The sequence below is a fragment of the Aotus nancymaae genome, unplaced genomic scaffold, assembly GCF_030222135.1.
Source record: "Aotus nancymaae isolate 86718 unplaced genomic scaffold, 86718_ANA_hifiasm-v0.15.2.pri h1tg000016l, whole genome shotgun sequence".
NCBI lineage: Eukaryota > Metazoa > Chordata > Mammalia > Primates > Aotidae > Aotus > Aotus nancymaae.
The window spans coordinates 76,451,808-76,465,629 of NW_026988428.1; the positions used below are offsets into that span (position 1 = coordinate 76,451,808).

General features: G+C 43.4%; 1 protein-coding gene across 1 annotated transcript in view; it reads right to left on the reverse strand.

The window, feature by feature from the left end:
• Nucleotides 1-13,822, reverse strand: part of HEBP1 (heme binding protein 1) — a 27,090-nt gene continuing 13,268 nt past the window's right edge. Inside the window, exons 3-4 of the mRNA XM_021671979.2 lie at nt 13,107-13,287; nt 1-603 (exon numbers count right to left, since the gene is read on the reverse strand). Of these exons, the coding sequence (XP_021527654.2) occupies nt 432-603; nt 13,107-13,287 (353 nt within the window). The 3' untranslated portion in view covers nt 1-431. The remainder of the gene's footprint in view (nt 604-13,106; nt 13,288-13,822) is intronic.

The following is a 13,822-nucleotide window of genomic DNA, read 5'->3' on the forward strand; positions in this document are numbered from 1 at the left end:
TGTTTAAGTCAATGCCTTTTATTTTTAGTTTTTGTCAAGACAAAGCTCTTATAGGAATCACAGATGAAAGATCAGGCACAAATCACATTTCCCCCTTAATAACAAAATACAAATTCAGTAATTTTAGAAAATCAGTTTTTAGTGACCCAGATGGCTGGAGAAAAGCTGCCAGGATTTTTCTGGTCTACTGCAGAATTTTCTAAATCAATGAGAAGGATGCTGCCTATCTTGGCTGTGTTCTTTCCCACCGTGAGAAAACAGACAGTATATGGAACATGCTTTTTTCAGAAAATTGGCAGTAAGTGGCTTTGAGGGAAAGTTGGTTCAGTTGGACTTGCAGTTGGAACTTGGGAAGCACTGTCCCCTCCGGTCCCCCTGAGGAAGGAGACACAGAGGGACACTTCCAGGAAGTTCTCAGCTCAGTGGGTCATTCATGTCTTCAACAGCCAGATCTCATTGCGCCGTCCGTAGGGCTTCATGGGAGGGTCATAGCCGGTGCAGAAGTAGATGTCCCCCCTGTAGGTGGCTGTGCCCTCCAGGGCAGCACGCAGCCGAGAGGCATGCGCTACATAGTCTGCTTCCTTGGCATAACCACCAAACTGCCTGAGGATTCAAGAGCAAGGTTTGGTTAAGAATGGACATGACCTTTGAGAGAGCAGGAATCTTTGGAAAAAGGAAGTCACTCACCACGCTTATTATGACAATCATGCTAGAGTGGTAAGACTGGGGACTGAGTCACCACTTCCTAGATGGGTTGATTTTTACCTCTCTCAGCCTAAATTTCCTCATTTGAAAAAGGAGATATATATTTCTTTTTCCTCCAAAGTTATGAGTGTTAAATGCAGTAATGGATGTGAAAAACTCTAACGCGAGGCCTGAAATACAGTAGCCGAGTATAAACATGAGCTTCCCTTTCTTTCCTGTAATCTGCCAAGGAGACAGAAGGCTTGCTTTCCGCAAGGCCAAGTCTTCACCCTCTTCTCTGGCTCCCTCTACTGCCCTGCTGCATCTCTTTTCTGCTGCTCTGTCACCACCTTGGGAAGGAGGAAGAATACAGGGGACTTCGGGCAGAGCTGCAGCATACAGAGTGGTAGCTAATGCCCCTTCCACAGCAGAGCAGCTCTAGTGACTGAATTCATCACAGCAGTGACCTGAAGCAGCTTCATTCGCACACACAGCTAGGCTAGCCTGGGCAACACAAGACCCTGTGTCAAAAAAACTAAAAAGATAACAAACCCAGAGCTAGCCAGGTGCAGTAGCTCACACCTGTAATCCCAGCACTTTGGGAGGCCGAGGCAGGCAGATCACCTGAAGTCAGGAGTTTGAGACCAGCCAGGCCTACATGGCGAAACCCCATCTCTAGTAAAAATATAAAAATTAGTTTGACGTGGTGGTGGGCACCTGTAATCCCAGCTACTGGGGAAGCTGAGGCAGGAGAATTGCTTAAATCCAGGAGGCAGAGGTTGCAGTAAGCCAAGATTGCGTCATTGCACTCCAGCCTGGGTGACAGGAGTGAAACTCCGTCTCAAAAAAAAAAAAAAAAAAAAAAAGAAAACAAACAAAAAACCCCAGAGCTAACAAAGGCAAAGACCCAAGGAAATCTTAGGAGGGCTCCACACAAACTTCAAACATGCCCCAAATAAAGAAATCACTTCTCATAAATCCTTTCTTCTGCTCAAATCATAAAAGCCTTCTTTTTCTAGCAAAGAAAGAAAAGAGACAGTTCCTAAATCTGGTATTTCTTTTGATGGCAGAAATTGGGGACAAAGAAGCAATAAAGCCTTTCTTTTCAAGATTATTATTCTCTCCCTTACGTCATCTGCCTCTGTTCCAAAATTCATCCTGTAGTCTACCCTAAATATACCACTCTAAATCTGGGTTGCACTAAAATTTTTATTAGAGTCAAGTACGTCCCGACTTCTAATGAGCTGTATGACTCAAAAGTCTGAATTTGCACCAGGCCAAGATTAGGCCAAATAATGCATTATTTTTGGCGGAGTCCTCTGAATCATGCTTTGCTCTTTTACAAGTGGTTAGTCATGCTGGACAAGCATTCAGCATGTTGATTACAGGATCACTGATGGGAGCACCCAGGATGTTGTCTGTAATGGAGTGGCTGTTCTTTTTTCTTTTGCTTTTTTTTTGAGAAAGAGTTTTGCTCTTGTTGCCCAGGCTGGAGTGCAATGGTGCGATCTCGGCTCACAGTAACCTCCGCCTCCTGGGTTCAAGTGATTCTCCTGTCTCAGCCTCCTGAGTAACTGGGATTACAGGCATGTGCCACCACACCCGTCTAATTTTGTATTTTTTATTAGAGATGGGGTTTCTTCATGTTGGCCAGGCTGGTCTCGAACTCCCGACCCCAGGTGATCGGCCCGCCTCGGCCTCCTAAAGTGCTGGGATTACAGGCGTGAGCCACCACGCCCAGCCACAGTGGTTGTTCTAATGTCTACACAACAGCTACAGACACGGATAAAACTGAGACCAATTTTGAATAGTGGAGGCTTGGCTCTTCAAATATATCAAAGAGATTATAAGGCAGATAAAGAAAGTTGGGCTCTAGCTTCATTGAGGCTCAAATGAGAGGAATCTAGGTTAGTAGACAAGACGATGAACATTCAGGAAAGGCTTTTTTCAGGCAATAAAAGCCTGTAAGACACTGGAGTTTTTTATGAAGAATGTCCTTAGATCGAGAATCATTTGTCTGAAATGCATCAGGTGCTGGAGGTGGAAGCAGTGTTGAATGCTCTTGGCAGCCCCTACTTGTGCTGTGATACTGAATTGTTCCCTAGGAAAAGGGACAATCTTGGCTCTTTAAGTAATTTTGGAAAATTTAAGTGATTTTGGAAAGTTCCAAAGGAGTGGTCCTCAAATGTCTTCCTTCATCAGTTAGAGGCAAAATGGCTAGTGCGTGCTCAAATCCTAGCTCTGCCCTTTCTAGGTCTTAAGCTAATTCTTCAGTTTCTCAGATCTTCGGGTTCTTCATTGGTCTAAACAGAGATAGTGATAACATCAATCTTCAAAGGCTATGGTAAAGATTAACGGAGAAAAGACTGCACAACAGCTCAGCGCAGAGCCCATCACATAGTAAACTCACAACAAACAGTAGCTATTATTGTTACCTGCAATTTGCTCAGAACAGCCTTTTAATTCCCTGACTCCAAGGTGAGGGATATGATGGTAATCTAAAGAATATCATGCAGCTGAGTGTTGCGTGCTTGTGGTCCCAGCTAGTTGGGAGGCTGAGGCAGGAGCACTGATTGAGGCCAGGTGTTGAGGCTGCAGTGTGCTATGAGCACACCTGTGAACAGCCAGTGCATTTCAGCTTCAACAACATAGTGAGACCCTGTCTCCTAATGAAATAAAGCAAAACACAATATACAACTGGAAAAAAAAAAACAAACAAAGTAATATTATGAGCTGGCTCAATGAACAATTCTCACTTTCTCAATTAGACCTACTCTTAAAATGCTATGTGACCTTGTAACCCCACTCGCTAACCCCCTCCCAATCTTCTTCCTGTGTTTTACTTTTTCTTTTTTTAGCAGCATTTATCACCTTTTAACATACAATATAACTTACTCATTAAGTTTATTGTTTATGGTTTGTGTCCTCTGCTAGAATACAGGCTGCACAATGGCAGAGATATTTGTCGCTTTTTGGCACTGATGTACACCGAGCAGCTAACATAGTGCCTGAACATGTTAGACCCCGTGGTTAAATGAACAATTCTGGGATAAACAATAAAAGCGATGTCTTCAGGCTGACAGAGCTAAAGATGACAGCACTTAGGACCTAGTGAGTGAAGTGTTTATGTAAGTCTGTTGGCCCCATATTCACTCACTCACTCATTCACATAATAAACATCTGAGCACGCACTAAGGGGACAGTGGTGGGAACTCAAAGAGGAGAAGTGGATCCACTGCAGCCAGGTGTGAAGGCCTTGAATGCCATGCTGAAGAGTTTGAACCACAAAAGGGTTTTTTTTTTTTTTTTTTTTCGGACAAAGTCTCGCTGTGTTGCCCAGGCTGGAGTGCAGTGGTGGGATCTCAGCTTACTGCAACCTCCACCTCCTGGGTTCAAGCGATTCTCCTGCCTCAGCCTCCTGAATAGCTGGGACTACAGGCATGCACCACCATGCCCAGCTAATTTTTGTATTTTTAGAAGAGATGGGGTTTCGCCATGTTGGCCAGACTGGTCTCAAACTCCTGACCTCAGGTGATCCACCTGCCTCAGCCTCCCAAACTGTTGGGATTACAGGCATGAGCCACTGTGCCCAGCCTCGAAAGGGTTTTAAAGTAGAGGACCTGCACGATCCAATTGTGTTTTGGAAGGATCCCTCTGGTGGCAGCAGAGGGACAGAGGAAATGGCAAGGGATTGAGAGATGTGGGGTCACTGGAGCCCAGAAATAGCTAAGTGTGAGATGATGACGGTGGGAAAAAGGCAGATTTGAGAGTTGCCTGGCTGTGGAGGGAGGTGAGAGAGAGGAAGGAGGAGAGGATTCCCCAGGGCTTCTAGTTAAGCCTCTGGGTAGAAGCAGATGCCACTAATCTGAATAGGGATTAAAGGCTAAAGAGTAACATTAGGCAGGAGGGGTAGGTATAGGGGGTGTTCATGATTTGGTTTGGGGGCATGTTAACATTAAGGTCCCTCTGTGAAACACATTCATGCAACAATTATTATCTAAATGTGTGTCTGATCATGTGAAAATCTCCTTAGACCTGGGACAGAACTGGAGTTAGAGATACCGATTTGGGAAAGAGGCTCTAGTGACAGCAACTTGAGAGTCCCCAGAGAGTAGTCCTGTCTATAATCATGGTAAGGTGTGACATGAGGTAGAGATGTTGTGCAAACAGCAGGCCAGAAGCTTGCTCCTTAGACTCCTAATATCTAAGGGGTGGGTGGAGGAAGAGGATGGGGCAAAGGACAGTGAAAAGGGGCTGTCTGAGAAGCAGAAGGAAACCCAGCAGAGAGTGAGACAGAGAATGTCCTTATTCAGGGATTCCTAAAATTCACTCCGGGAAAACCCCCAATTCTTTACATTTATTCCCAGGCAGACTGAAATGCTGGTAATGCTGATAAAATTTCCCCTATTGCTTCATCATGGAAGCCTTTTACTGGAAAACAGACAAAGCTGGGTGGGCTATGGGAACAGATACATGTGTTCTCCTCTCTGCTAATTTAACTAACTCACACTTACTCCCATCACACAACCACACAAATAAGCCAGAAACCAAATCCTACCAGGAACACAGCCTTGGTGTAGGAAGGGAGCCTAGCTCTGGCTGACTCCGCCCGTGTTCACAGACACGTTGACTCATTTGTTCCTGCCTTAATCGGGACATGGAGCACAGTTAACAGTGAGCCCACTGCTCTCTGAATTCACATGTGTGCTTGAAGATGAGCTAAGAAATGCTCATAAAGTGCTTTGAGCTCCTAAAAGAAATAAACATGAAGTCTATACATTATTTTTGTAAGCCTGTGAATAAGTCTCTTCTCATCTTGAAAGAAGCTCTCTTTAAGGGCAGTGTTTTTATCTCACCCAGTGTCAGAGCTGCTCAGTATTCTGAACAAAGAATCTGGTTACCATGGGAACCGAGGAATCTCACACATACACACACCCCCTGATTCCAGAAACACAAAAGGAGCTGACTCAAAAGGTCTGGAAGAGTTAGAAAGGGGAAAGATGACACAGGCTGTAGTGAGGGCTAGTGGAGGGAATTAGGGCTTTTGTCCAAGGAAGCAAAAAATCATAACGCATTATCTTTCAGGGAGCGTCTGGTGCAGGCATGCAGGGAGGAAGAAAATATGACTCTGAGCTTGACCATTCAACTTTGAAACTTTAACAATCAATGGATTAACACACACTGGTGTACGGTCTGCTGTGCATGCAGCTCTGTGCTAGGCAAAAAAAGTATCAGGTCAGGAACTGACAGCCTCACAGCAACAGGAAGAAAGGCTTAACATAATAAGCGTTTCATTCAACCAGGCTGCCTCCTGCTTATTGAGTTGAACATCACTGAGCACAAAATGTAAGCCAGACACCTTAAGAGCTGTAAGGATGATAAAAACGTCTTTCTACCCTTGTGAGGTCTAAGTGTAGTGGTCAGGAGAGAAACACACACAAAGATTATGCTGGCTGGAGGGAAACGCTGGAATGAAGGTGGAAGGTAGATCCAGAATGTTCTGGGAGTGGGGTATAGTGAATGATTGGTTCTGACTTAGAACATGAAGGTATTAAGAAAGAGGTGATATTCAGGTTGTATGGGAAGTGAAAAAGAAAAAAAAAAGAAAGGTGATTAAAAAAAGAAAGAGGTGATATTAAGCATTTATTGAGCATCTCTATGTTTTTTGTGTATGTGACCTTGCTGGGAAATGGAGTATCTCTTCTTGATGCTGGCAATGAACAATGCGACAACCTTCTATCCTCACAGAGCTTCCAACAAACAGAGGCTGGGGAGGGGGTTGACAGGAGCTGGGGGAGTATGAGCAAAGGTCTGGAGGTGGATGCTGTGTCTGGAGAGGTAAGCATCTTGGGTGGTGGCAGATGGGATGCTCTGAGATCAGGTTGACGTGGGAGTGGTGCTGTGTGTGAAGGGTGTTCAGTGCCATCACAGGGCATTTTGACTAGGCTTTACTGCCTGGTCAAACATATGGGACCCATGGTTGACCCACCCTCTCCTAGCACCCATCTCCTAGATGCTAGAAATGAAGCATCTCATTACTAGCTGGGCTTCTGTTCAAACCCCAATGTCTGGTTGGACAGGACTGAGGCCCCCAACCAGAGCTGAGCAGCCTCCAGGGAGGCTCAGTTTCTGAGCAAAGACAGGTGATGTGATCAGTCTGTGCCTTAGGCAGGTGGTTATAAAAGGACACTTTAGAAGGGTCAGAGATGGAAAAGCTGGAAGCCAATGCCATGGCAATTGTTCAGGCAAGAGATGACAAAGACCTGTAATAGATGAATGGAAAGGAAGGGACAGCTAGGAACTGACCAGGACGAGCCAATAATTAGATGCAGAAGTGAAGGAGTCAGAATGACATTGGAACAGGGTGGGTAGGAGGAGGGAGGGGACCATCAATAAGACAGAGAACACAGAAAGGGATCTGATTTTGCATGGAATCTGCATTGTGTTTTGGACGTGCTGATTTGGGAGATACTTGAAGAAGATTATGTGGCGATGCCTCCTGGGAGCTGGAAATGTAAGGCTGGTGCTTGGGAGAGAGGCAGCATGAGACGTGTTGACCCGCGCATCATCCACAGAGAAACAGAGCCTGAAGCCCCTGCCTGGTGGGAGTTTATAAAAGACTTACAGAATAACTGACAGCTGTTGGGGGAGAGAAAATGACAATTAGGCTGAGACACCAAATCTTATCATTAGCAAGGCTTCTGGAGGTGAGATGGCTTAAATATTAAGAGATACTCAATAAATGTTTGTCAAATCGAACCAAACTTCCCACTTAGGGCAAACATCACATGGCATAAGTGTCACCTGTTTATCCAGATGGCACTTGAATTCTTCCAGGGGCAAGAACATTATCTCATGACATCCATACCTAAAATAGTTTCTGGTACAGAGGAAGCGAACAAGGAATTCATTATCTTTTGAATGAAGGAATGAATGAGTAGGTAAATCACAGTGTCTCAAGGTCCACGCTGAGTCTGATGGGATATCAAGACATTCAGGGGAGATAGACAAAGGTCAGGCTGGAGAGTTACCAATACACTGGTGACAACTGAAGCTATGATGGGGACCAAGATCTTTATGGGAGAGAGCAGAGAGACAGAAGCACAGGAGAGGCAAGGATGAAGCTCTTTTGTTCATATATCCATTCACCAACTTCTTTGTTTTTGTTTTTTATTTAGACATGGGGTCTCATTATGTTGCCTAGGCTGGTCTCAAACTCCTAAGCTCAGGCGATCCACCTGCCTTGGCCTCCCAAAGTGCTAGGATTACAGATGTGAGCCACCGAGATGGCCAATTCACCAACTTCTTATTGAACACTTGGGAAGCCTGCATTCCAGTGGGGAGAGGGCAATAAATAAATGAGCAGATAGAGATATATAATGCAATTGATGATAAGGGAGGAAAAGCAAAATAAAGCTGAATAAGGGGACAGAAAGGACAGGGTGCTATTTTCAATAGAACGGCTGCGCAAGGACCCTTTTATTTGAAGTGAGAAGGCAAAGCAAGGGTGCTGAGTAAGACTAAAAACCCTTGGTCCCAACTTCCTGTGGTTACAAACTGGGTTGAATTATCTAGGAACATGGGCAAACACTGGTCTGTAAATCTCCTAAGTGGTAACGTGGGAACCCCCTAAGGGTTTAGCAGATGAGCTCTTTCTTCCAAACTTCTCTTTCTCTAGGCTGAACTTCCCAAGCTGCCAAAGGCCTCCACTGGGGCCTGGTCATTTAGAGGGAAAAATGACATCAGCAACCCTAGGTGGCGACAGCTGACGAAGTTCTTTCAAATGCACAATGAAACTGGCCTTCACGATCATATTTTATAGATAAGAAAACAGGCTCAGAAAGATTAAACAACTTGCTGCAAGTTATAAAACTCATAATTACTAGAGTTGAGATTCTAACTCAAGTGTATCTGCAGTAACTTTGACTTTTTTTATTGTTAATTCTCATAAAAAGATCAAATTCTCAAAGGGAGGTAAAGTCAGGAGGAGAATAGGCTAACATTTACTGTCTACCTCAGCATATGATCGTTCCTCAACTAGCCACTTGATGTCACTGCAGAGTCAGATGAGCATTCAAAAGTACCCTGCAGTGATTTGTATAATTTCTGATTCTGTTGAAAGCAGTGTTAATGAGATGGTGGAAGGCAAATGTCTAGGATTGTGTAGATATTTACAGATATTATCATATTTTATCCTCACAACACCGTAAAAGCTAGGTACTCATGCCCATCTTGCAGATGAGGAAACTGAGGCACAGTAAGGCTGGCAATTTACCAAAGGCTATGGCCACTGAGTGATGAACTGGGTTGGAGCGTAGGTCATCCTGAAAATAAACTCCTGGTTTCCAACTTTTTCCTTTATATCTAGACATTTCATTTAAACCATGAAAGTTTCATTAAAACCATCAAACTTCTCCTGCTGTTGGTCCCTATTGAGAACCTGGTGCTGAAATGAGCTGAAAAGGCCAAACTTTAACCTAAGTGCATGGAGAAAGGACAGTAGTCTGGAATGTCGCCGCTGGTCTAAGTGTGAGGATAATTCTATTGCCTCTTCTGAATACTAAATATATTCTAATAGTGCTATTTTTTTCCACAGCATTCTATTTATCTAAAAGCACTGGTAATTAACAATGCAAATAAATGTATAATCCCTTTGTAGACATCTCTTTACAAGGTCATAAAGAAGGAAGACTGAATGAAGGATGCCAGGCTTTCATTTTAGAATTAATTTTGTCATTGAATGCACTTACTGCAGTATTTGATAGAGCACTTTTTGCATTTGAAGGAATACATTTGCCATCCACCATCTCATTAACACTGCTTTCAACAGAATCAGGAATAACACAAATCACTGCAGGGTACTTTCAAATGCTCACCCGACTCTGCAGTGACATCAAGCGGCTAGTTGAGGAACGATCATACGCTATGTGAGAACTCCGTGTTAACAATTTCACGGAGCCACATTAGACACCACATTTGGCACTTTCATCTGTTTAGATTTCAGAGAATTAAAAGGTAACAGTCACCGACTTGCCTTTGATAGTACCCTTTAAATAGATACCCATTCCTGCCATAAGAATCCAGCATTCCTTAGAGAAATGGCTAATTCCAGCTCTAAGGCAAGGAATGCTAAGATGTGCTCAAAACATCTCATTATACCAGAAAGCCAGGGAGCTATCAAAGACTACGGGAGCTGTGTCAAAAGGACCAAGAAACCAACTTGAAGAGGCTCCCACTGGCCAACGGTGGGGCAATTAGAGCATCAATAAGAATAATAACTCCAACAAACTGAAACATATCAAATATGTTTAAATTCATACATTTATAATTACACTCAAAGAAACAAAGATGCAGACCACCTCACCTTTGGAAGATGTTACAGAATGAAATTATCATTCTGAAAACTGGTAAAGAAAGAGAAGGTATCAAGCAAGCACATATCTTACTTTTTCTATACGAAATAAGGGAAGCTAAATAGTAAACGAGGGGAAGTTTCTCTTCACCGAAATATTTCAGGTAACAAAGGAAGGAACATTATCGTCTTATGGCCTCTAATGGAACAAGGCATCTAGGCAATGATGATCGATGGTGACCAACGTCACTCAATCAGGGGCAATCAGACACTGTGGACCCTGAAGGAAGTAAATACCGCCACCTAGGAAATATTCTTGCCAAAACTTCAAAAACTTCAATCTGATCAAGTCTTTAGTTCCAACTACTAATTTACAGGCAATATGGGTGTCAGGGGGACATGGTAGAATGGCATGGAAATGCAATCAGCAAAATCTAGACTACAGGGAATAAAAGGACAACTGATCCATAGATGGCAAGGAAGAATGTAAAGGTGTGCTGGTAAAGAAATTCACAGAATAATAAAAGCTTAAAAATGTACAGTTGTGTGCACCTGTAATACAGCTACTTGGGAGGCTGAGGTGGGAGGATTACCTGAGCCCGGGAGTTCAAGGCTGCAGTGAGCTATAATCACACCATTGCACTCCAGCCTGGGCAACAGAACAAGGCGTTGTCTCTTAAAAAAAAAAAAAAGCAAACAACAACAACAACAAAAAAACTGGGCGGGATGTGGTGGCTCATGCCTATAATCCTAAGCACTTTGGGAGGCCGAGGTGGGCAGATCACTTGAGGTCAGGAGTTCGAGACCAGCCTGGCTACCATGGTGAAATAAAAATACAAAAAGTAGCCGGGCATGGTGGCATGTGCCTGTAATCCCAGCTACTCGGGAGGCTGACGCAGGAGAACTGCTTGAATCTGGGAGGCGGAGGTTGCAGTGCACCGAGATGGTGCCATTGCATTCTAGCCTGGGGAACAAGGGTGAAACTCTGTCTCCAAAAAAAAAATACTGACCGATTGTAATAGATACATCTGAGTTGGATCCAGATTCTAGCAAAATATTAAAACAAATGATAAGATAATGGTGGAAATCTGAGCTCTGAATATTTTATATTATAAAGTAATGAATTACTATTAAAATTTTAGAAGAAATAAAGTATTATGATTATATTTTTAAAAAATCTTCAGTAGTTACCTGAAATATTTATGTATGAAATAAAATGTCTGGAATTTGCCTAAAAATAATCCAGGGTAGGGCTGGGTGAATGCTGTGAAGATACACATGACACAGAATTGGCTTTGAGCTGATCATTGCTGTAGGTAGGGAATGGGCACATAAGGTTTCATGACCTTATATGCTTCTACCTTTTTATAAGTTTGAAAATTTCCATACTAAAAAGTTAAAGACAAAAGAAAAAAAAATTATATCCACTAATTACCCTGGGTCTGGTAAAACAAATGATCAGAAACTAGCCCCATCTGCTTGAAGTCTTAATGTGAACTGATTCAATCATGTTTATCTCATTCCTTATGAAATAAGAATGAACAGAAAGAAGGAATAATTGCCAAAACCTACTTCAGGTCATAAACATTAGGTAATATATAAATATATCTTAGTAAATACTGAAAGATATTTAACAATAATCCTAAAATGTTACATTACATGCACATACATACACATCATATGTAGGAGGTTATATTATCAGCATTTAACAAATGGAAAAGCTAAATTTTAAAGTGGCTGAATAACTTCCCAAGCATCATCTTGCTATTATGCAGTAGAGCTGGAAATCAAATAAAATACAAGTTCATTATATTATACCTGCTACTTCCCAAACACAGGAAAGAGAATGGAAAAGACAAGCAGACATCTAAACTACGGTGCAAGATTTAAGGAGGCACTCACTCTCAGTTCCCATCCTGCACTTGGACAGCTGTAAGAGTGAGTGCTTCCTTAAATGTTGCACCCTAGATGCTTTACTTCTTCACCCTAGGAAAAGATATTAAGTTAATTTGCTTTCTCCACAGCCTCTGCAGGGAAGCTGGGGAGTCTGAATGAGGACTGCGGAAGAAGCACAGGAGCTGAGGCTCTGGTGCCAGCTCCCAGCTGCATTACATTCACTGTCCTCTGGGGTCACCGGGCCTAGGACTGCCCTAGACCTAATGTGAGCAGTGAGGCTCACATTCTCAGAGCTTTCACACAGCTCCAGGGAAAATGGTCTCAAAATCAGGTGCAGGGTTGCAGCAGGGCAGCCAAGTTGGTCCCTGAAAGTGGACCAACACTCAGTCCTGTGCAAGATTATATGTATATGAATTTTTCATGAGGTTGCTCCTGAGCAGAACCAAACCACCTACGGTTACTTCTGGTGAAGATCCTGGTCTTCCCCTGAGCCTGGTTTGGTGCCTGTCACATAGGAGGATTTTAACAAATATGGGAAGTCATCAATGATCTAGAAGAGACTTGGTTTCCGAGGGCAGGTTGCAGCCTGAGGGATAAAAACTAGTAACCACTTGCACCTGCTATTCTCTACAATCAAGGGAACATGACCCCACATGAAGTCCTGGAAACAGGACCAGGATGACAATAGAATAGATGTGTGCTCTGCTTAAATGACTACAGCCCCGGAACAACAAGCAGGGTGGCAGCCCAGCTCTGGCAAATGCTCCCTGCTCTCTGCCATTCAAAGGGAGTATGGGGTAGAAATCAGGTATTCTTCAGCCCTTTATGCTTCCCATGTGTCCATGAATCCAGATCATGGCTTGACTTAATATATTTGCTGAGCCTCCCAGAACCTTCCTATGGCTAATGTAGACATTGACTGTAAGCTTAAGCAAAGCTTAATCTCTACCCATCAATTTGACAACTGGCCAAGGCATTTATTCTGATAAAATACAAATGTGTGTGTGCTGCAGCCTGAAGAAATTGAAATGAGAAACTGTTAGGATTCAGTATTTCCTATTTAAATTAATTCAGCTGCCATAAAAATTTGATGTGAATGCTTGCTAGAGGTGATGCAAGGAGTGGTTAGGGAATCAAGCGCCACTCTGGGATACCGGAAGGATAATCTCCTTACATGGAATAGACAGTGATGCCTTCCCGTTCCTCAATCTTAACGCTTTTGTCACTGGGAGCTGGTGGGTCGCTTTGAAATTGGTTTGGAATCCGGAACCAGACTTTTAATTTCTTCTGCAGAGAGCCATCTTCATTGGGGAACACGGCAAAGGAAATAGGGACTGTCATCCCCATCCCAATTCCTGAAAACACAAAAACACCGAGTGGGGCAGGGATTAGAGGCAGAGCTTGCTCAGCGCTGTGGAAGACACATTAGTTCCATTCTTCTTTCAAGGCGATATCTTTTGTTCTTGAAATTAACAATAAACGGCTGGGCGCGGTGGCTCAAGCCTGTAATCCCAGCACGTTGGGAGGCCGAGGCGGGTGAATCACGAGGTCAAGAGATCGAGACCATCCTGGTCAACATGGTGAAACCCCGTCTCTACTAATACAAAAAATTAGCTGGGCATGGTGGCGCGTGCCTGTAATCCCAGCTACTCAGGAGGCTGAGGCAGGAGAATTGCCTGAACCCAGGAGGCGGAGGTTGCGGTGAGCCGAGATCGCGCCATTGCACTCCAGCCTGGGTATCAAGAGCGAAACTCCGTCTCAGAAAAAAAAAAAAAAAAAAAGAAAAAAAAAGAAATTAACAATAAACATTTTAAATGTTAAAAATACATAGTCAAAAATACATGAATACCTCTTATTTGTATACACTGGTGGTAGGAGTACCACCAGTAC